The 23,562-nt window shown below is 39.0% G+C and overlaps 1 protein-coding gene across 1 annotated transcript in view; it reads left to right on the top strand.

Moving 5' to 3' along the window:
* The window catches only part of fbxl13 (F-box and leucine-rich repeat protein 13), a 314,516-nt gene that overhangs the window by 197,601 nt on the left and 93,353 nt on the right, over positions 1-23,562 (top strand). The window contains exon 16 of the mRNA XM_043713824.1: positions 5,637-5,735. Within this exon, the coding sequence (XP_043569759.1) occupies positions 5,637-5,735 (99 nt within the window). The remainder of the gene's footprint in view (positions 1-5,636; positions 5,736-23,562) is intronic.

Here is a 23,562-nt window from a genome sequence, read left to right as displayed (position 1 = left end):
TCTAGGTAGCTGTGGGAGTCGTTCGGTTTATAGTAAATGTCCGTGTTGATTCGGTCGCCCGAGATAGAAATGGAGAGGTCTAGGAAGGGGAGGGAGGAGTCTGAGACGGTCCAGGTAAATTTGAGGTCGGGGTGGAAGGTGTTAGTAAAGTGGATGAACTGTTCAACCTCCTCGTGGGAGCACGAGGCAGTGCCAATACAGTCGCTACACAATAGAGACAGTCATATTAATGAAAGAATTTCAGTTTTCTATTGTCAAAGTAATTTTGTCATTAAAATGGATAAGGGACCATCTTTTTGCATTATAGGATTTGGTAGCTTTCCTTTCACTGTTATTTTCTGCAGATGAAATTGCTATTGCATATTTAGGTTTTTTTCCAGATCGTTCAAACAATGGCAAGTATGTAATTCTGTAGGAAAACTGTTCAGACATGTCTCCTGTTCATTCATGTCAGAGGTTTCAAAAGGTGGCCACTCTTGTGGGTCAGATGACCTCTGCAGCCTTTTTAAAGCAGTATCCAGGCTCATTTATTTGAAAGAAAACATCTTTAAAAAGTCACTGTTGTTAAATCAATTGATGGATTTAAAGATTAATAGCCCATATTTAAACAGTGTGACAAGATTAAAAAAAATCATAGGCTGACTTAATTTTTTAAATAAAAATAAAGAACTGCAGATGCTGAAGACTTGAAACAAACAAAAACAGAAGTTTGACAAAGGTCTCTGGATTTGAAACAGTAACTTTGTATCTCTCCACAGAGCATATTGTTTTTGTTTCATTTTTTATATGGTTTTGTATGGTTACCAGAAGATCCAGCAAATAATATCTTAAATTCATATTCTGGATCTGAACATTTTTAGAAAAGCATTTATTATCTATCCTTGTAGCCCTGAAAAGATGTTTGCAAGCTTTATTTTAAAATAGTTGCAGTCTATGTTATAAAGGAGTCGACAGTACTGAGTTCTGAAATTCCAGAATTTTCATGGAACATTTTAAAACATAAAGAGATCTGTCAGTTTGTCTGTACTATCTTTAGATAAGAGCCACTCAGCTAGTTCCACTTTTGTCCTTTCCTTGTAGGCCCACAAATTTTCTCTTTAGATAGATAATTACCCAATTTCCTTTGAAAGCTGTGATTGAAACTGCCTTCACCACATTCAAGCAATCCTTTTCAGATCCTAACAACACATACTATAAATATATTTTCTCTCACTACTTCTGGTTCTTTTGCTATTCACATCAAATCAGTGTCCTTTGGGACTTGATCCTTCTACTAACAGAAACAATTTCTGTCTGTCTATCTATTTTGTCCAGACCCCTCACATTTTGAAGAAGTGTATTAAATATAGCCCCAGCTTCACCAATCTATATACATAATTGAAATCTTTCAATCACAGACAATTCTCAGAAATATCTTCTGCATTCTGCCCTGTGCCTTCATATCCCTCTTAAAATGTGTCTAAAATTGGGTCAGCTGAAGTGTTTCATGGAAGTTCACTATTACTACCTTGCTTCACTACTTTTTCAGGATTCTGGATGCTGTATTAACTACTTTCCCAACCTGCCATATCAATTTGATAAGATACATATATTTTCTTCTCCTGTAATCATTTTAAGAACTGTGAAATCTTGATCCTGTCATGGTGAAAGAATGGCATGTGTGCCCAAGCAAGGATTGTGTGATGTGGTGAGGAGTTTGATTAGATTACTTACAGTGTGGAAACAGGCCCTCCGAAGAGCAACCCACCCAGACCCATTCCCCTATTATGTTACCCTTTCACCTAACACTACAGGCAATTTAGCATGGCCAATTCACCTAACCGGCACATTTTTGGACTGTGGGAGGACACTGAGCACCCGGAGGAAACCCACGCAGACACAGGGAGAATGTCCAAACTCCACACACACAATTGCCTGAGGTGGGAAATGAACCTAGGTCTCTGGCGCTGTGAGGCAGCAGTGGTAACCACTGTGCCACCATGCTGCCCATGCTCTTCTTGTCCTTGGGGGGACACTCAGGGAGATAGTGAGGAAAGACATCAATTGGAGACTGGTATAGTTGAGAAAAGAAGCGAGTCAAACAGTCAGGGCAGGCAGGGACAAAGCAGAGAACAAAGTAGGACTGATAAATTAAACTGCATTTATTTCAATGCAAGGCCAAAACAGGGAAGACAGATGAACTCAGGGCATCGTTAGGAATATGGGACTGGGAAATTATAGTAATTACTGAAAAATGGCTCAGGGATAGACAGGACTGGCAGCTTAATGTTCCAGGATACAAATGCTACAGGAAGAACAGAAGGGAGGCAAGAGAGGAGGGGAAGTGGCGCTTTTGATAAAGTATAGCATTACAGCTGTACTGAGGGAGTATATTCCCAGAAGTACATCCAGGGATGTTATTTGGGTGGGAACTGAGAAATAAAAAAAAGATGATCACCTTATTTGGATTGTATTATTTGGATTGTATTATAGACTCCCTAATAGTCAACAGGAAATTGAGAAACAAATTTGTAAGGTGATCTCAGTTTTCTGTAGGAATAATAGGGTGGTTATGGTAGGGGATTTTAACTTTCCAAACATAGACTGGGACTGCCATAGAATTAAGGATTTAGATGGAAAGGGATTTGCTCAGTGTGTACAAAGAAACTTTTCTGATTCAATATGTGGATGTATCTACTTACAAAAGGTGCAAAACTTGACCTACTCTTGGGAAATAAAGCAGAGCAGGTGACTGAGGTGTCAGTGGGGGAGCACTTGGGGACCAGCGACCATAATTCTATTAGTTTTAAAATAGTGATGGAAAAAGATAGACCAGATTTATACGTTGAAGTTCTAAATTGGAGGAAGGCTAATTTTGATGGTATTAGGCAAGAACTTTCAAAAGCTGATTGGGGACAGATTCGCAGGTAAAGAGACAGCTGGAAAATGGGAAGCCTTCAGAAATGAGATAACTTGAGTCCAGAGATAGTATATTCCAGTTAGGGTGAAAAGAAAGGCTGGTAGGTATAGGGAATGCTGGATGACTAGAGAAATTGAAGGTTTGGTTAAGAAAAAGAAGGAAGCATATGTCAGGTATAGACAAAATAGTGAATCCGTAGAAGATTATAAAGTCATTAGGTATATACTTAAGAGGGAAATCAGGAGGGTAAAAAGGGGACATGAGATACCTTTGGCAAATAGTGTTGAGGAGAACCCAAAGGATTTTTACAAATACATTAAGGACAAAAGGGTAACCAGGGAGAGAATAAGGACACTCAAAGATCAGCAAGGCAGCCTTTATGTGGAGCCACAGGACATGGGAGAGATACTAAATGAGTATTTTGCATCAGCTTTTACTGTGGAAAAGGATATGGAAGATACAGAATGTAGGAAAATAGGTGTTGACATCTTGAAAAATGTCCATTTGCAGAGGAGGAAGTGCTGGATGTCTTGAAATGCATAAAAGTAGATAAATCCCCAGGACCTGATCAGGTGTACCCTAGAACTCTGTAGGAAGCTAGAAAAGTGATTGCTGGATAGTCACAGTTGAGGTGCCCGAAGCCTGGAGGTTGGCTAACATGGTGCCACTATTTAAGGAGGATGGTAAGGACAAGCCAGGGAACTATAGACCAGTGAGCCTGACCTCGGTGGTGGGCAAGTTGTTGGAGGGAATCCTGAGGGTCAGGATGTACATGTATTTGGAAAGGCGAGGACTAATATGAGATAGTCAACATGCTTTGTGCATGGGAAATCATGTCTCACAAACTTGATTAAGCTTTTTGAAGAAGTAACAAAGAGGATTGATGAGGATAGAGCATTAGACATGATCTATATGGACTTCAATAAGGCGTTCGACAAGGTTCCCCATGGGAGACTGGTTAGCAAGGTTAGGTCTCATAGAATACAGGGAGAACTAGCCATTTGGATACAGAACTGGCTCAAAGGTAGAAGACAAGAGGGTGGTGGTGGAGGTTGTTTTTCAGACTGGAGGCCTGTGACCAGTGGAGTGCCACAAGGATCATTGCTGGGTCCACTACTTTTCATCATTTATATAAATGATTTGGATGTGAACAGAGGAGGAATAGTTAGTAAGTTTGCAGATGACACCAAAATTGGCACTGTAGTTGACAGCAAAGTAGGCCTCAGATTACAATGGGATTTGATCAGATGGGTCAATGGGCGGAGGAGTGGCAGTTGAAGTTAATTTAGATAAATGCGAGGTGCTACATTTTGGGAAAGCAAATCTTCGCAACACATATACACTTAATGGTAAGGTCTTAATGAGTGTTGCTGAACAAAGAGACCTTGGAGTGCAGGTTCATAGTTCCTTGACAGTAGAGTTGCAGGTAGATTAGATAGTGAAAGAGGAGTTTGGTATGCTTTTTTTTATTGGTCAGAGTATTAAGTACAGGAGTTGGGAGGTCATGTTGCGCCTGTACAGGACATTGGTTAGGCCACTTTTGGAAAATTGCATTCAATTCTGATCTCCTTCCTATTGAAAGGATGTTGTGAAACTTGAAATGGTTCAGAAAAAAACATAGAACATAGAAAAGTACAGCACAGAAAAGGCCCTTTGGTGGATGTGTTGTGCCAAGGTTTAATCCTAATGTAAAATATAGTAACTTAACCTACGCACCCCTCAACTCACTGCTATCCATGTACAAGTCTAGAAGTTGTTGAAATGTCCCCAATGACTCTGCTTCCACCACCACAGCAGGCAACGCATTCCATGCATTCACAACTCTCTGTGTAAAGAACCTACCTCTGATGTCTCCTTTACACCTTCCTCCTAATATCTTCAAACTATGACTCCTTGTACCAGTCAATCCTGCCCTGGGGAAAAGTCTCTGGCTATTGATTCTATCTATTCCACTCATTATTTGTACACCTCGATCAGGTCTCCTCTCTTCCTCCCTCTCCAGAGAGAAAAGTCCGAGCTTATTCAACCTTTCTTCGTAAGGCAAGCCCTCCAGTCCAGGCTTCTTTGCATCCTTCTTTGCATCCTCTCCAAAGCCTCTGTATCTTTCAATCATTACTGCCTTCATAGAAAAAAGGCACTGGAACGTTATCCATATTCACTTCTGTTATGGACGAGGCCAGACCCTCTCAAAACATTTCAAGATGATAGCCCAGACCCAAACTTTTCTACTTGTTTTAAGCAGATGTGGTGTGGATATTCTAGGAGTGATGCAGCTAGTCAAATCACTCAGTTTTAAACCAAATAGAGTTTATTTACCCACGAACAAAAGAAAACTGAATTTAAAATAACGTAACTATTTGAAAACCCAACCAACATGAAAATGCGACTCAAAGAGCTTTTCTGATTTCCTGCAACATCCCCAAACACATACTTGGCAAAAAATGTAAATTCAAACACAGGTGACAGAGAGACACAGAGAGAGACTCTGGAAGAGATAATGGGCAATATAGGTTGGCTTTGGAAGATTTTCACTATGCCACTCGGTCAACTCATGAATGAATTTTTAAAAATTGAACATATGTTATCTTTGCTAGTAGTTAGTATTTTTCACATTTTTCTGTTGTCCGCATACTCTGGGATCAATATATATTAAAAATTGGGGTGTTATTGAATCTGCCATAATCCTATAACTTGAATAAATATGAATTTATTTTATGTCTCTTTTTTTGTCTTTTAGATCTCAGTGAGAGGCTTCCGGTCATTAGGAATTGGCTGCAGTGATATTGAACATCTTGTAATCAATGATATGGCAACTCTTACTAACAGCTGTATCACAGTAAGTGTATTCTATAAACAGACAAATATCCATACTAATTTAATTGTTCATTATTTTCATCAAGTTTTTTGTAAGACTTGAAATTATTTGAATTTTAAAGAATATTTGCTCCAAATATTTTTAGTAATTGAATGAACTGTGAAAAGTATTCTCCATGTCTCTATCTTTTTCTCTTTCTCTCTCTCTGTCCTACAAAGCCTCAGGCTCATAGGGTGAGTGCCAGTCTTCTCTCCATTATCTTCTTTCTGGCTTTGATGACTTCATGACTGTTGTTGCTCTCCTTTGTTTTGTGAACAGTGCATTTCTGAGCTATTCCTTACATTTGTTGTTTCCTTTTTCACACAGCTGCTATGTTAATGATTAGAATGGCACTTAAAATGCAGTTTTAGCATATCAACTGAGAACTTGAAATAAGAATTTTTTGCTTCCCATGCCAGTTTATTCAGTTCAGACTGTCTTATTTATTGCCTTAACAATGGATTTTGTAGCAGGTTAGGTTTTGATATAATATTTTAAATCTTGGGGGAATACACGTAAACTGTCATCCCCTTTAATTACTTGTGGATGCAATAAAGCGCAATTTCCACCTTCTGTACACCTTCTCCCAGGGTATTGCTAAACCTCCTGGATGTGACCTAACTCCAATAGCTCACAATTTACAAATATTACAAGTTTTAAAAATATGTTTTAACAACTTTCATACTTCCACAATGAATGATTAATTACAAATTACTCTATCCTTTTAAATCAGATAGCTCTGAATTTTCTTGTACACTTTGATGCATTGATGCAAAATGGGAAACTTAGAAATAGGATTCAAATATAAGCGGATCTCATTTCTACCCTTTTTGCTTACTACTGAAATTTGGGTGGGGTAGCTGATTGCACCACTGCCATTTCAGCAGTTTAGACATTTTAGTAGTATTGAAATGATAGAATGACATCATACACATGAATTTCTATAATTTCCACAGACTCCAATTTCACACAATCATCTGAGCACAGATCAACTATCCATAAACCCTTTCCAGTGTCCATCTAAGTGAATAGCGTTTCAGGCTGCAGTGGGGTACCAGTGTGAAATAGCCCATGGTTGATTCTGTTATGAACCAGGCTAGACTCCCTCAAAACATTTCAAGAAGGTAGCCCAGACCCCAATGTTGGTAGTTGTTTTAAGCAGGTGTAGTGTGGATATTCCAGGGGTGATGTAGTTGGCCAAACCACTTGGTTTTAAACAAAACAGAATTTATTTGCACACAAACAATAGAAAACTGAATTTAGGATAACTTAACCTACCTGAAAACCCAAATGACTTTATCGCAACTTAATGTTGCAAGTATTTGGAACAGTATTATCTCCTAATGGCCGAATGGTATTATCATTGGACTGTTAATCCAGAGACCTAGATTATGTCCTGGGAACCTGGGTTCAAATCTCGCCATGGCAGATGGTGGAATCTTAATTCAGTTTTAAAAACTGGAATTAAGAGTCAAATGATGACTGTGAATCCACTGCCAATTGTTGGAAAAAACCTATCTGGTTCAGTAATGTCCTTTGGGGAAGGAAGCTATCATCCTTAACTAGTCTGGCCTACATATGATTCCAGACCCACAGCAATGTGGTTGACTCAACTGCCGTCTGGGCAATTAGGGTTGGGCAATAAATGCTGCCTACCCAGCATCCCATGAAGAATAAACACCAACTTGGCAAAAAAATGTAAAATCAAACATAAGTTCTTATGGGAGAGATGACAGAGAGAGTGAATTAGCATGGTGCTGTTTCTTTGACCAGCAGCTCAAACAGCCTGCTTGCTAAAACAAAAGCAAAACCAAAACCCTGAACTAGGAGAGTTGGTCACTCCTCTTTTCTTGTACAAAGAAATAGCTTAAAGGCTTTTTCAAGTAGATATTTCCAGACCAATTGGAACCTCTGCATTTATGACCCGTTTTGAGAAAGGACAACTTAACGTTGTTAAAGGAGCAGCATCATCTCAATTTGATTTGATTTATTGTTGTCACATGAAATGAGATGCAGTGAAAAGTAATGTTTGCGTGCTTTCCAGACAAATCATACCTTGCATAAATGCATCAGGGAAATAGAACAGAATGCAGAATATAGTATGACATCTACAAAGAAGCTGCAGAGAGAAATCAACTCTAATGAGAGGTCTGTTCATAAATCTGATAACAATGGAGAAGAAGCTGTTCTTGAATTCTTTCGTATGTGTTTTCAGACTTGTGTATCTTCTGCTCGATGGAAGAGGGTGGAGAAGAGAATAACCGGTCATAGTTTTAGAATAACGAGTAGCAGATTTAAATCAGAGATTAGGAGTGTTCTGGATCTGTGGAATTCAGTAGCCCAGAGTGAGGTAGATGCTGGGATTTAAGAAGGGATGGACCTCTAATTAGTAATGGATTTAAGTGTTATGTGGAGAGGGCAGGAAAGTGGAGTTGAAGCTGAAGTGAGATTATCCATAATTATATCAAATGACAGAGTAGTTCCTAGTTCTTATGTTCTAATGTGGGCTCCCTGTGCTACAATAGCTTAGACCTCTGACGAGGAGCAACAATCTAATTCTTTAGATTGCCCCTTGACATTCAATAACATTACCACTACTAAATCCCCATTAACAATATCTGGAACTACCACTGATCAACAATTGAACTGGACTAACCAAGAACAAGTCAGATGTGAGGGATCTTTCAGGGAGTAACTCATCTTTTGACTCCCCAAAACCTTATCCACTATTTACAAGGCCCACATCAGGAGTGTGATGGAATATTCCTCACTTGTCTGGATGAGTGCAGCTGCAATAACACTTGAGAAGCTTGGCACTGTCCAAGACAAAGTAGCTCACTTGATTGATACATGGTCAAATATTAATTCCCTGATGCATAGTAGCAGTAGTGCATATCATGTATAAGACAAAAAAATTCATCAAAGCTCCTTCCAAACCCATGACTATCATGTAGAAGGACAAAGTCAAGAGATACACGGGGCCACCATCTCCTGCAGACATTTTTGAAAAAAAAACAGTCACTCATGGAATCTTTTGTTGTAGTCTGGGCAGCATGTATTATGTATTCTTGTTTGCCTTAGAGTCATTGGGATGTACATAATGGAAACAGATCCTTCAGTCCAACTTGTCTGTGCTGACCAGATATTCTACATTAATCTAATCTCATTTGCCAGTATATGGCCAATGTCCATCTAATCCTTTCTGGTATATATATCCATCCAGATGCCTTTTAAATGTTGTAAATGTACCAGCCTCCACCACTTCCCTTGGTAGCTCATTCCATACATGCTCGTAAGGTCCCTTTTAAATCTTTCCTATCTCACAGCGCCAGAGACCGGGGTTCAATTCCTGCCTCAGGTGACTGACTGTGTGGAGTTTGCACATTCTCCCCCTGTCTGCGTGGGTTTCCTCCGGGTGCTCCGGTTTCCTCCCACAATCCAAAAATGTGCAGGTCAGGTGAATTGGCCATGCTAAATTGCCCGTAGTGTTAGGTGAAGGCATAAATGTAGGAGAATGGGTCTGGGTGGGTTACGCTTTGGCGGGTCAGTGTGGACTTGTTGGGCCAAAGGGCCTGTTTCCACACTGTAAGTAATCTAATCTAATCTAATCTTAAACCTATGCCCTTTAGTTTAGAAATCCCCTACCCTGGGGAAAAGATCTTGACTTTATAAGGTCACCACGCATCTTCTGATGCTTCAGGGAAAATAGCCCCAGCCCAATCAGCCTCTTCCCATAGCTCAAACCCTCCAAACCCAACAACTTGGTTCTTTAAATCCTTTGAGCCCTTTCATGTTTAACAACATCTTTCCTATTGAAGGGAGAACAGAATTGAATGCAGTATTCTAAAAGCAGCCTAATCAATGCCCTGTACAGTAATAATGTGACCTTTCAACTCCAGTGCACTGACCAATGGTACTAAACGCCTTCTTCACTACCCTGCCTACCTGCAACTCTGCTTTCAAGGAACAATGAATCTCTTTGTTCGACAACTCATCATCTTTGGTATTCTAAGGTCATCGAGTTTTAGTTGCTGACTTTATCAGAAGGCAATCAATAGTACATCCGCTACTTTCTGACTCTTGCAGAACACTCTTTCAAATCTCCTGCATGGGAAGAACTCATGTTAACCGAATGAAGAATATGTCCAAAAACATATGGAAGATCCTATAAGCTGGTGTGAACTATGTTGAACTGAGCTTCAGGACACCGACATCAGCACCAAATGAGGATCTATTGGCCCACAATCGAACTGAAGTCATCAGGAGTAGAAGGGGGGAAGGTGTGTGTCTTAATGTTGATGGCCCAATCAAATGGCCAGCAGGCCTGAAGCCTCTGCAATCCCACTGAGAGAAGTGGGTATTGCTGAGGTAGTACGAGACTTTGGAGAAGTAAGATTTAAAATTGTTGATCATCAGGTGGAGATGGCCTCCCCTCCAGAAAGATCATTGAAATTATGGGGTTTGCCTTCCTGCCTGTAGACTATTTTTCATCCATGGAACTTCTGCCTCCAAAGATCCCCTGAACTGCTGCAGTTGGGCTATCTTCAAGAAGCGGCAGCCTCCTTACATCTTAGCTTCTGTCCCACTAGCAACGAATGCTGGCAGCTGCATGAAGATCAGATTTAACCTGTTGCATGTTCTTCTCCCCATTAGCAACACTGTTGGAGTTATCCCTGTAGTTGAATGAGAGGTGATTCCTAAGTTTGGTATCTAATAAAACTGTAGACTGTTTCTTTAAATCTGCCTTCAAAGTTTCTGCCAGACCACTGGATGATGAATACTATTCGACTGAGGAAACATTCAAATTCCGTGCTGGCAAGTGATGGACCGTTATCTGTGATCAATACTTCCAGGAATCCCTGGATCGAAAGGATGTGTGCAGTTTTTCTATTGTTATCTGCCTGTGTGTTGGAGGTTGCTTCAACTGAGGTACTCAACAGGACATTAGATAATTATTTGAATAGAAACAATATGCAAAGCCACAAGAAAAAGGTGGGAGAATGGAAGTAATTTGTAATGCATATTGGGTAGCTTGTGTACATACAATGGCTAAATGGCCTCCTTTTGCACTGGAGCACCATGACCATAAATATGACAACTCTGCTGCAATAGAATATTTGGTTGGAAGATTGACTTGTGAAGTATTACTAAAAGTGACTAAATTCATAGCTTTGGATTACCCAAGCCTGGAAATTTGAATGCAGGGTTCTCTGCTGCCCCTTCCCCACACACACTTCATATGTACCAAATTCCTTTCAGTTGGTGCATGACTGTTTGCTATAACCCATGGGAAGAGTGTCTTGCAGCAGCATTGAAGTGGAGCAGTTTGGGGAGTGTATTCAACAGTGAAGCAATCTGGGAAGCGTGTCCCGCAGTTAGTCCTTGTTGAAAAAAAACAAAAATGACATCACAGAAAGTTTGTAAGTGCATTGTCTGTGCAGTCTCAGCTTCCAAGAGTGGAGACAGCAAGACCTGAAGGGAACACCTAGGCCCACAACCTTTGAAAAATCTGATGAAATTAGCATCAGCAAAAAACAGAGGTCTGATTGGTAGGAATTTGTTCTTTCTCCCCTAAAGAAAAAAGGAGCTAGCTACATAAATTGGTTAATGCTATTCTTAGGCTTCAACATGGTATGCTTATTAGTGGTAAAGTTAATATAATACATAAAAAGCAACATAGGTAAGTGAATAATAACTAAATGATTCATTCAAACTCATTAAAAATGCATATGGTGTGTCAAAGCTACAGTTTGTGGCATCTCAATATTACCATTGTATTCCAGGGCAAACATTATCTTGTTAAGTGTTTGAAGTCATCATAGAATAGAATCCCTACAGTGGAAACATTTGGCCCAACAGATTCACACTGATCCTCCGAAGAGTATCTCACCTAGACCCATTCCCCTACCAAATTACTCTACATTTCCCCAATTAATGCACTTAACCTACACATCCCTGGACACAATGGGCAATTTAGCATGGCCAATTCACCTAACCTGCATATCTTTGGAACGTGGGAGGACACTAGAACCCTCAGAGGAAATTCATGAGGAAATTCATTTGTGGGCGGCACGGTGGCACAGTGGTTAGCACTGCTGCCTCACAGCGCCTGAGACCCGGGTTCAATTCCCGCCTCAGGCGACTGACTGTGTGGAGTTTGCACGTTCTCCCCGTGTCTGCGTGGGTTTCCTCCGGGTGCTCCGGTTTCCTCCCACAGTCCAAAGATGTGCAGGGTCAGGTGAATTGGCCATGCTAAATTGCCCGTAGTGTTAGGTAAGGGGTAAATGTAGGGGTATGGGTGGGTTTCGCTTCGGCGGGTCGGTGTGGACTTGTTGGGCCGAAGGGCCTGTTTCCACACTGTAATATAATCTAATCTAATGTAATGTAATCTAAAAAGTCCATACGAACATCCACCTGAGGCTGGAATCGAACCCGGGTCACAGGCACTGTGAGGCAGCAGTGCTGACCACTGAGCCACTATGCCACCCAATGAGATAGATTAGCAAAATGACCATGGTACCACAGTAAAGAAAACTATTCAAGTGGGGGAGTCAAAAGTAATATAGTGGTAATAAGGGACAGCATAGACAGTGTATAAACACTAGTCTCTGCAGAGTCCAGATCGCTGTGCTGTCAGCTGGTGAAAAACTTTCAGTGGGAGGGGAAGCATCCAGTTCTTGTGGTTTATGTAATCACCAATGAAATGAATGAACTAGGCATCAAATTAAGAAGCAGAACCTGTGCCATGAGCTTAGAGTAAACAAAGATAGACAGATGAATGTGTGGCTGAAAGACTGGTGTGAGAGGAGTGGGTTCCAGTTAGTGAGGCACTGGCACCAATACTGGGCAAAGTGGAATCTGTACTTTTGGGATGGTCTGCACCTGAACCATACTGGGTCTAATGTTCTTGTGAACAATGTAGGGAAGTATTTTAAACTGAAGAGGTTTAAACTAAATACTGGGGCAAAGGTCCAAATTTGGGAAGTTTTAGTGAATCAAAGTATGGAAAAAAGACAACGGGGAAGGTCTTAATGTACTAATTATAAACAGTGGCAGAAAGGGACAGATAATTCAGATAAACTAGAGATTTGTAAAACAATAAAATGACTACATTTAAGGCACTGTATTTGAATGCATGTTGCAGATGAACTAGGAGTACAAATTGAGAAAAGTAAGTATGATCTAGTGGCCATTACTGAGACATAGCTGCAGAATAACCTAGATTGGGTGTTGAATATTGAAGGAAATGGGACATTTAGGAAGGACAAGAAGCTAGGAGATGATGATGGAGCAGTTTTGCTATTCAAAGATGACGTTAGCACAATAGAGAGATGACCTTAATTCAGTAAAGCAGGATACAGAAAGAATCTTGTTACCTCTGATTACAACGGGATCTTGATCAGATGGGCCAATGGGCTGAGAAGTGGCAGATGGAGTTCAATTCAGATAAATGTGAGGTGCTGCATTTTGAGAAATCAAATCTTAGCAGGGCTTATACACTTGATGGTAAGGTCCTAGGAAATGTTACTGAACAGAGAGACCTTGGAGTGCAGGTTCATAGCTCCTTGAAAGTGGGGGCTCAGGTAGATAGGATAGTGAAGAAGGCATTTGGTATGTTTACCTTTGTTGGTTAGAGTATTGAGTACAGGAGTAAGGAGATCATGTTCTGGCTGTACAGGACATTGGTTAGGCCATGTTGGAATATTGCGTGCAATTCTGGTCTCCTTCCTGTCGGAAAGATGTTGTGAAACTTGAAAGGGTTCAGAAAAGATTTACAAGGATGTTGCCAGGGGTGGAGCTATTGGGAGAGGTTGAAGACCTTATAGAGGTTTATAAAATCATGAGAGGCATGGATAGGATAAATCCCCTTTCCCTGGGGTTTGGGGTGTCCAGAACTAGAGGACATAGTTTTCAGGTGAGAGGGGAAAGATATAAAAGAGACCTAAGGGCCAGCCTTTTCATGCAGAGAGTGGTAAGTGTATGGAATCAGCTGCCAGAGGAAGTGGTGGAGGCTAGTACAATTGCAACATTTAAAAGGCATATAGATGGGTACGTGAATAGGAAGGGTTTGGAAGGATATGGGCCAGATGCTGGCAGGTGGGACTAGATTGGGTTGGGATATCTAGTCGACGTGGACGAGTTGGACCAAAGGATCTGTTTCGGTGCTGTATATCTCTATAACTCTATGACTGTATGAGAAATCATAAAGGCAAGGGATCACTTGTGTGCAGACCTCTTTACAGCAACCAGGTAGTAGGACAGGCTATCAAGGAAGAAATAATATAAGCCTGTCAAAAGCATACAAATCTTTTCACTGTGCCTGGGTACACGTGACAATAAATTCAATTCAACAATTATCATGTTAACCTACATATGGACTGGAAAAGTCAGAAGGGAAAAAGCAATCTAGATGAGGAATTTTGGGGCAATTTCTTAGGCACCAACCAGACAGTAGGGTATACCAGACCTGGTTTTGACCAATGAAATAAGAGTGATTGAAAGCGCCCCTGTGTAGCAGCAATAACAGTACGATTGAATTTTGCATACAATTTAAGGAAGAGAACTGTGGGTCTGTGATGACTATCTTGATTTTAAGCAAAAGCAATTATGAGGGCATGAAAGCAGAGCTAAAGAAAGTGAACTAACACTTTAGGTTAATGGATTGGCCAATAGAAACACAGTGGCAAACATTTTAAGAGGATATTCCAGAAAGCGCAGAATAGATACATTCCATCAAATAAGGAAAATTCTAAGAGATGCACTGCCATCTGTAATTTACTAATAAAATCAAAGATTGTAACAAGGTGATTGATGATTGGACAGAACATTAAAATAAAATAAAGGTGATGGAAAAGGTGAATAGGAGCAAATTAGCCAAAAATATAAAAGCAGATAGGAAACGTTTCTTCAGATATTAAAAAGAAAAGAATGAACAAAGTATTGGTCCTCTTGAAAATGAGTCTGGGAATTAGTAATGGTGGATAAAAAGAAGGCAGATGAATTAAACAGATAGTTTCCTTCGGTCCTCACTAGGGTCAATATAAGTAACACCCCAGAATGTTTTTCAGGCTGGTAGAATGTCATGAGTGGTGTGTCACCGGGGTTGGTTTTGGAGCCTCAACTCTTTACAATTTATATAAATGATACGGATGAAGGGACCATAGGTATGGTAACTAAATTTGCTTATGACACAAAGGTCGGAAAATGAGTTGTGAAGAGAGGATATAAGGAGTCTACAAAGGGTTATAGATACAATGCTGTAAGGCTCAATGAATTTTCTCTGAAACCTCAAACCTTTTTTCCCTCAGGTGCTCAGAAAAAAATGAGTAAATTCCGGTCCTTCCAAAATCTGGGGATGATCACACATTACCAAAAGAATTTTGGATTTCTTACAAAGAAAACCAGTTAATATGTAGCCCTCAACCATTTGCAGTGCATATTCAGCCCATGCGGGGATAGATATTAGTTTACAATTTCGTTGATGTGCTAAGATTTTATTAAGTATCTATCACACTTCACTGGGGTAACACACAAAAAATTGAGCTCCAGTATTCTCAGAGTTGCCACAGAAGTTCCAGTGTTATTAAAGTACACAAAAGTTCACCAATTTACCTGTGTGTAAAGATCCAGGTGAAGTGAAAATACAATATTGGTTTCTGTATTAAACACAGATGAACTGCTGACATATAACTCTAACTTCTATATCGAACTCCCCCAACACACATGTAAAGACAGACACACAAGCACTGGTGTTATGTATGCAGGGAATAAGCCAATGGTCTCTGACCCAGGGTTCACTGAAATGATCCTTTTGATTGCCAGACTTGCCATTCTTCAATCTCTTTTCTCTGGGTTCTTTCTCACTTCTTTATAGGATGCACAGGTGACTAGTATGTTAATTGCAAAGTCTCTTGGTTACTGGCTAAAAGCTTACAACAAATAGTGGGGGAAAATAAAGTGGCTTTCTTCAGATTTTAGGTTTTTTCTAATGCAAAGCGAGACACATTACTTCCCCTTACAGAGGATCATTTGTACCCACAAGTTTTTTGGCTACCCAGGCAGCAACCACACAACCCTGGTGTTAGGCTGAATGGAACCAGCCTTGCCACTGCTTTAACAAAGCAGTAATGTAAACATTATTTCCAGTAAGTTCTGGTAACTTCCACTTAAAAGTGCAGTAATCCCTTCCACAATCCTTGATTTTCCCATTTCAGTGGCCAGAAACAACTGTGTTGAGATTAATAAGTGTGACCATAAAATATTAGGTAGACCTGGTTGGAGTGGACTGAGAAAGGACTCAGTAAAGACTATTGAGGGACAAAGGTAGACATTCAATAAAATAATTCATGTCTCACAGCAAAGATATATCCTAGTGAGAAAAAAAGGATTTTGAAGATACTTTGTCAACCATGGTTAAGCAGAGAAGTTAAGGATAGTGTCAAATTGAAAGAAAAACATACAATGTCACTATAATTATTGGTAAAGCAGAGTATTGGGAAAGCTTTAAAAACCAAAAAGCTTTAAATGGAAAATATAAAGTTACATGTAATATGATGATGGACATCAAGAGCTTAAGTATATAAAAAGGAAGTGTGAGGCCAAAGTTAACATAGACTTCTTAGAGACAAAGTTGGGGAAATACTAAAGAGGAACCAGGAAATGGCAAAGGAGTTAAATCAATACTCTCCATCAGTCTTAACAGTAGAAGACGTTAATAGTCTTGCAAAATTCCTAAATCATCAAGAGGCAAAAAGAGGAGAGAAAACTAATACAGTAACTATCACTAGAGAAAAAGTGCTGGAGGAATTAATGGGGCTAAAGATAGATAATTTTCTTTGACCTAATGTGATGCATCCAAGAATATTTTAAAAAGTAGCTGCAAAGATATTGGATGTACTGGTGCTTATTTTCCTAAAATCCTTACAGATGTGAAAACTATCAATGAAACACTTATTTAAGAAGGGAATGCAAAAGAAAAAAAACAGGTAATTATTGGCTGGTTAGCTTAACATCTGTTATTGGAAAAATGTTAAAGTGTCTAGTATAAAGGATGTAATATCAGATAATTTAGAAATACATAATATGATCAAGCAGAATTAGCATGTCTTCAAGAAGGAGAATCATGCCTGACAAATTTACAAATTTGCAGAATAGCTAAAAAGGAAGCATTGACTGTAATATATTTGGGTTTTCAGAAGGTGATTGAAAAGGTGCCACACATTAGACTGCATAATAAGATAAGAGCCTATTATTTTAGCATGGATAGAGGGTTGGCTAATTAACAGAAAATTGGGGTAAGGGGGACATTTTCAGGATGGCTCCCTGTAACTAACAGAGTGTCAAATGCATCAGTGCTGGGGCGACAATTATTTACAATATATATTAATGAGTTGGGTGAGGAAAATGAGTGCACTATGGCTAAGTCTGCAGATGACACAAAATAAGTGGAAATGCAAGTGGTGAGGATGGCACAGTCTGCAGAGGCATATAGATAGTTTAAGCGAGTGATCAAAATCTTGGCTGTTGGAATATAATGTGGGGAAATATGAGATTATGCACTTTGATAGGAAGAATAGAGAAACTGAATATTATTTAAATGGTGAAAAACTACAGGAAGCTACAGCACATATGGATTTGGGAATCCTCATGCATTAATCACAAAAAACTTCTAAGTTCAGCAGGTAATAGGAAAACAAATGGAATGTTGGCTTTTATTTCAAAAGGAATGGAATATAAAAGAAGGGAGGTAGATCTTGTCAGAACTATACAAGGCACTAGTGAGACCACAGCTGGAATATCATGAATATTTTTGGGCCTCTTAATAAAGAAAGAAATACTGGCATTGGAGGTAATCCAAAGAAGGTTCACTCGACTGATTCCAAGTGTGAAGCGACTGTTTATGAGGAGAGGTTAAGTAGGTTGGGCTTGAACTTGAGTTCAGAAGAATGAAAGGTGACCTTGTTGAAAAACATAAGATTCTGGGAGGACTTGACAGGATAGATATGGAAAAATTGTTTCCTCTTGTGGGAGAGTTTAGGACCATAGGGCATAATCTCAGAATAAGGGTTTGAACATTTAAGACAGAGATGAGAAACTTGTCTTCTCAGAGGGTACTTAATCTGTGGATTTGTTTACCACGGAGGATTGCAGAGGTTGGGTCATTAAGTATTTTCAAGGCTGAGATAGATGGATAATTTTTTTTTAATCAGCAAGGTTGCCACATATTATAGGGTTAGAAACATAAAAATTCTGAGCAGGAATAGACAATTCAACCCCTCGACTCTGTTCTGCCATTTATGATGATCATGGCTGATCTCTTCACGGCCTTAACTTCACTTCCCACTGCTCTTCATAAACCTTTAACCCATTACTATTTGAAAATCTGACTAATCTCCTCCTTAAATTAATTCAGTGTTCTGGCATCCACCACACTCTGGTGTAATAAATTCTATATATTCATATTCATGACCCTTTCAGAGAACTAATTCCTCTATCTGTTTTAAATCTTCTGCCCTTTAGCAGCATTCCCTCTAAATTTCTTACTGGCTATATGGGTCTCCAAGCCCATGCGCAACAGCAACTTTTGGAACCAGAGTTCAATACTGTGACTAGCGTGTTAACATTGATCACTGTGTATGGAACATTGGAGAGGCTGCACACATGCACAGCTTAGAGGGAACATTGCCCTTTGCCTAAAACTATGTCCTTTCATTCTAGAGTACCCCACAAGGGGAAACGCCCACTCTACATTTACTTTGTGAATTCTCTTCAGCATCTTATACACCTCAATTAATTTTCTTTCATTCTTTTAAACTCTAGTGCATTTAGACATAAACTGGTCTATCCTTCTTCATAAGACAAACCTTTCATCTCAAAAATTAATCGTTTGAACCTTCTCTGAACTGTTTCCAAAGTAATTGCATCTTTCCTCAAGTAAATTATGCAGTACTCCAGATGTGATCTCACCAATGCCTTATACAGATTCAATAACAATTCACTACTTTTATACTTGATTCCTTTAGCAATAAATGCCAAAATTCCATTTGATCTCCTTATTACCTTCTGCATCTGCATTGCAGCCTTCTGCCAGTCATGCACAAAGATGACCAGGTTTCTCTGCACCTAAGCATTTTGAAATGTCTGTCACTTCAGATAATACATTGCCATTTTATTCAAAAATGGATCACCTCCCACTTATTGTGTCAAATTCCATTGTTCACCTGAACAATTCTTATCAATTTTCTAATTTCTTCTTTCTACGTTGCAACTTACTTTCCCACCTATTTTAATGTTATCTGTAAATTTGGCTATAGTACATTCTATTCCTGCAATCAAGTCATTAATATAGGTTGTAAATAGTTGGTGGTTGAAGACCGAACCCTGTGATATTCTACTGGTTACAGCTTGCCATGTACCTCAACTCTTTATTTCCTGTTGATTAGTCAATCCTCTATTCAAGCTAATATATTACCCCAAACACGATGTGATTCTTACCTTATACATTAACCTTTTGTGTGGCACCTTATCAAATGCCTTTTGAAAGTCCAGACATCCTACCCTGCAGTGCCCCTTCATCAACTTTGATTGTTACATCTTTGAGGAATTCTAGCAAATCAGTCAAATGTGATTTATCTATAATAAAACCACTTAATCTTGATAGATTGCATTTTGATTTTCCAAATGTCCCATTAATGCTTTCTTAATAATGGATACCAACAATTTCCCACTGACTGACTGACGTAAAACTAACTATTCTATAGTTTCCTACTTCCTGCCTCCCTCCATTTTTGAATAAGTGTTTTGCATTTGCATTTTTCCAATCCACTGGAACTTCCCAGAATCCAGGCAATTTTGGAATTTTATAAACAATGTATTCATCTGCTGTCACTTCTTTAAGAGCCTAAGTTGTAGAACATCAGGTCCTAGGGACTTGTTGCCTTTCATCTGATTAGATTACTAAGTACTTTTTCACCCTAGGAATGGTGATTGTTTTGAGATCTTCCTTTTCCATAAGCTCTGCATCAGTTGTTACTAATGGGATGGTTTCAGTGTTCTCCACAGTGAAAACTGAGACAAAATATTAATTTATCTGCCATTTCTGTGTTCCCTATAATTAATTCTCTAGTCTCATTCGCTAATAGGCCAACATTCACTTGTGCTACTTGTTTGCTTTTTATATACTTATAGAAGCTTTTGCTGTGTTTTTATATTTTGCACTAATTTTCTTTTAGAAATTACCTTGGCTTTTTTTTATCAATGCTTTATTGGAGTTAAAAGATTCCCAATCCTCTACTCTGCCACTGATCTTTGTAATATGGTATGCATTAGCTTTTGCCTTTATGTTATCTTTAACTTTTTGCTATTTCCCCTCTTACAATCTTTCTTGCTCTTTGGAATATATTTTAGTTGGGGGAATTGAATATTTACTGACATATCTGCCCCTGTTCATCCATGGTTCAGTTTTTAGTCTTTCTGTCCAGTCCACTTGTGTCCTCATGCCTTTGTATAACATAAGAAAATTAGTGTGGGACTTAAGTTTTTCATCCTCAAATTGAATTTGAAATTCTACGATGCTGTGATTACTACTCCCTAGAGGATCTTTTACTTTGAGATCACTAATCAATCCCATCACATTACGTAATACTAAATCTAAAATAGCCTGGATAAGACAGGAACATAGAGTTGAAGAATATCAGATCATCTAATTGAATGGTGGAGCAGACCTGATAGGCTTAATGGCCTGCCTCTGCTACTACGTTTTATGTTCCCCATATAAAAGTGCTGAGAAAATGATTAGCCACCACTTGGTTTGGCTTAATCTTAAATAAAGATATTAAGTTTGATCAGTCAGATATTAACACTTGGAAAGGATAGTCAATCTGTGCCCCAGGCCTCTCCTACCTGCCACTTCAAAAATGCCCCAGATTTCTCAACTCGATTTTATCAGCTATCACCACCCTCCAGTCCCACTCTCTTCAGTTCCAATTATTTGCACCAATGTCCCTCTACATTATAAGGCTACATGTTCATGCAGCCACTCTGATGTTGTGCCCATAACTTCTATTTCTGGAAATCACTGCAGAGTTCAGATGTCGAAGCCCACTCAGCCAACAAGAAAATTAGAATTAGGTTTTTATTGTTACATGTACTCAAGTACAGGAGTATAGTGAAACATGTACAAAGTTGCCATTCTCTGTCACAACCTTAGGTACAAAATCCTAAATTTACAAAAAAATCTTGGATACAAAACCCAAAATTAAGAGAATGTTGATCTGTACACCAGCAAAATTCAGACCACCAAGGAACAATAAAATCACACTCTGAAATTTGAGCTCTCTTGAGAAGAAAATCATGTCAACATCTGCTTTTGATTGTGAAGGTACATCCACTGCACATATGAAGAATGACTTAACTAAAAACTCCCAAACGGCAGAAGCGAAGTGGTGTAATAGGGCATGTGTCTTCACAAGAGTTGTTTTGCATGCCCTGGTTTCAAGTAAAATGCCTGTGGTTCAATCATTATTCCTTTTGATCACACCAGTTGTCAGGTCTTAGCTGGGAAGAATACACCAATATGTGTGCCCCACTGTTCCACTAACCATCATAAAATGGATAAAATCCCAAATGAAACCACCAAAAATGAAAATTTATATGACTGCTACACAGCACGAAAGCAATTACACCAGGTTTTGCCAGTAACTGTAAAATACCTCTATTTATTGAAGCATTTTTAATTTGTAGTAAAAGTATGAAAAGATTTTAATGTAGTGCAATGTAATTTGAATAACACCCCTTCAAATCCTCAAAAAAATACACACTCAGTCATGTTTAAGTCAATCAAAAAGGGGTATGGCATGCCTGCCTTTATTGGCCAGGGAATCGAGTACCATAGTCAGGATGTCATATTGCAGATTTATGAGTTTGATTAAGCCACACTTAGAGTACTGCGATCAATTCTAGTTGCCACATTACAGGATGTGGAGGCTTTGGAGAGGGTGCAGAAGAGTTTTACCAGGATGCTGCTTGGATTAGAGGTTGTGAGCTATAAGGAGATGCTAGTAAAACTCAGGTTGCTTTCTCTGGAGTGGTGGAGGCTGAGGGGAGACTTAATAGAAGTCTATAAAATTATGAGGTACACAGATAAGGTTAACAGTCAGAATCTTTTTCCCAGAGTTGTAATGTTTAATACTAGGGGTCATGCAGGTGAGAGACGGAAAGTTTTTTACGAAAAGAGTGGTTGGAGTCTGGAACACACTGCCGAGGCTGATGGAGGAGGCAGATACAATATGAGCGTTTACGGACTTTTAGATAAGCACATGAAAATAGACCAAGGGATTAGTGGACAGAAGAGATTAGTTTAATTTGGTGTCATGTTCGGTACAAAATTGTAGGCTAAAGGACAGGTTCCTGTGCTGAACTGTTCTAAGTTCTAAAACATAAACAGTATAACTATGTTTTCTGATTCAAAATAAGAGTATAGACATGTGACAATCATTCTTTGATTTAGTGCTTGATCAAGTGAACCTAAGCCTTTACTTGTTTTAGAATTCTTTCCCTTTTCTTCAGTTTTCTGTCATTTTCCTGCATGGAAGAGAGAGTGTGTGAGAGAGAGAAAGATGGATGCTTTTTGTCTTGTAGACTCTGGAATTTTCTCTGCAGCCACTTGCCCGTATAACTTTTCAACACTCTGCAGCTCAAACAATCAGTGTGCTGTTATCATGCAGAATTTCCTTCATAAAGCAACATTGTATCACACTGCGAAACAAAAGACTTTCCTGGTATTTCAGTTCCAACTTCCATTTCAGTTCATAGTCCCAAAAAAGGAAAATAAGTGATCTTTTACACGTAATCATCACTTGGTTAAGTCAGTCACAAATAAGTGAATTATATCTTAAATCTCCATAAATAGTGAAGTTCTGTATAAGTGAACATCCAGTTATAATAAGATAAAGATCAAATAATCATAAGCTAACCTTCTCTTCATTATCACTATGGCTATCCCAATGTAGTTAAATGTGCCTTTCCCTCATCTCGTCTAGTGATATCAAAGTGCAACTTGAACAGCAGTGTAACATATGGTTAGTCAGTTACATTGTACAGAAAGGTCTTGTCCAATTTGGATCTTCTTTCGTTTCAGTTTTTGGCACCTGCATATCATCTTTTATATTCTAAAGGGGAGCTGGAGGTCTAGCATGAACAGCTACATCAAGCAGCAACTATAGCCATTGTACTCAAGTGGGTCATGGACCTGAGCTCCTATTGTTTTGCTGGCTAGTTGGTCTAACAATAACTACAAAGTTATCAGACTCCAGAAAGATGCAAAATGTAACACAGTTACTGTTGGTCTGGAACTCATTACACCGGATATTGTCTGTTTTCTTCTGATTTGTTGCTAGAGCTAAGAGTCTGCAATTCTGTGAGGGTAGAGGCATGGACAAATTCCTAACTCTTAATTGTAAATAGGAATTATATGCCCAATCCAATATTACTCCGTGCAAGAACATATAGCTGTCTGCTGGATTGAAATTTCTGCTGTGGCTCACCAAGCTACTATGTTTCAAATCTTAGGTGAGCTACTGAAAGAAAATAACTGAGCATAGAAACAGGGTAGTTCAAATAATACTGTGTTACACACTCAAAGTAGAACTGCTCATCTTTATGGAAGTGGACCAGATTGCTTAGTTTTTCCACAAAAAAAATGAAGATTGTTTAAACAGTAAGTGCTAAATTAAAAAAGCAATATTTTGAGAGTAAAAATCACACAACACCAGGTTATAGTCCAACAGGTTTAATTGGAAGCACACTAGCT

Source organism: Chiloscyllium plagiosum, chromosome 23 (genome assembly GCF_004010195.1).
Source record: "Chiloscyllium plagiosum isolate BGI_BamShark_2017 chromosome 23, ASM401019v2, whole genome shotgun sequence".
In the NCBI taxonomy this organism is placed as follows: Eukaryota; Metazoa; Chordata; class Chondrichthyes; order Orectolobiformes; family Hemiscylliidae; genus Chiloscyllium; species Chiloscyllium plagiosum.
This window is presented reverse-complemented; position numbering and strand designations above follow the sequence as displayed.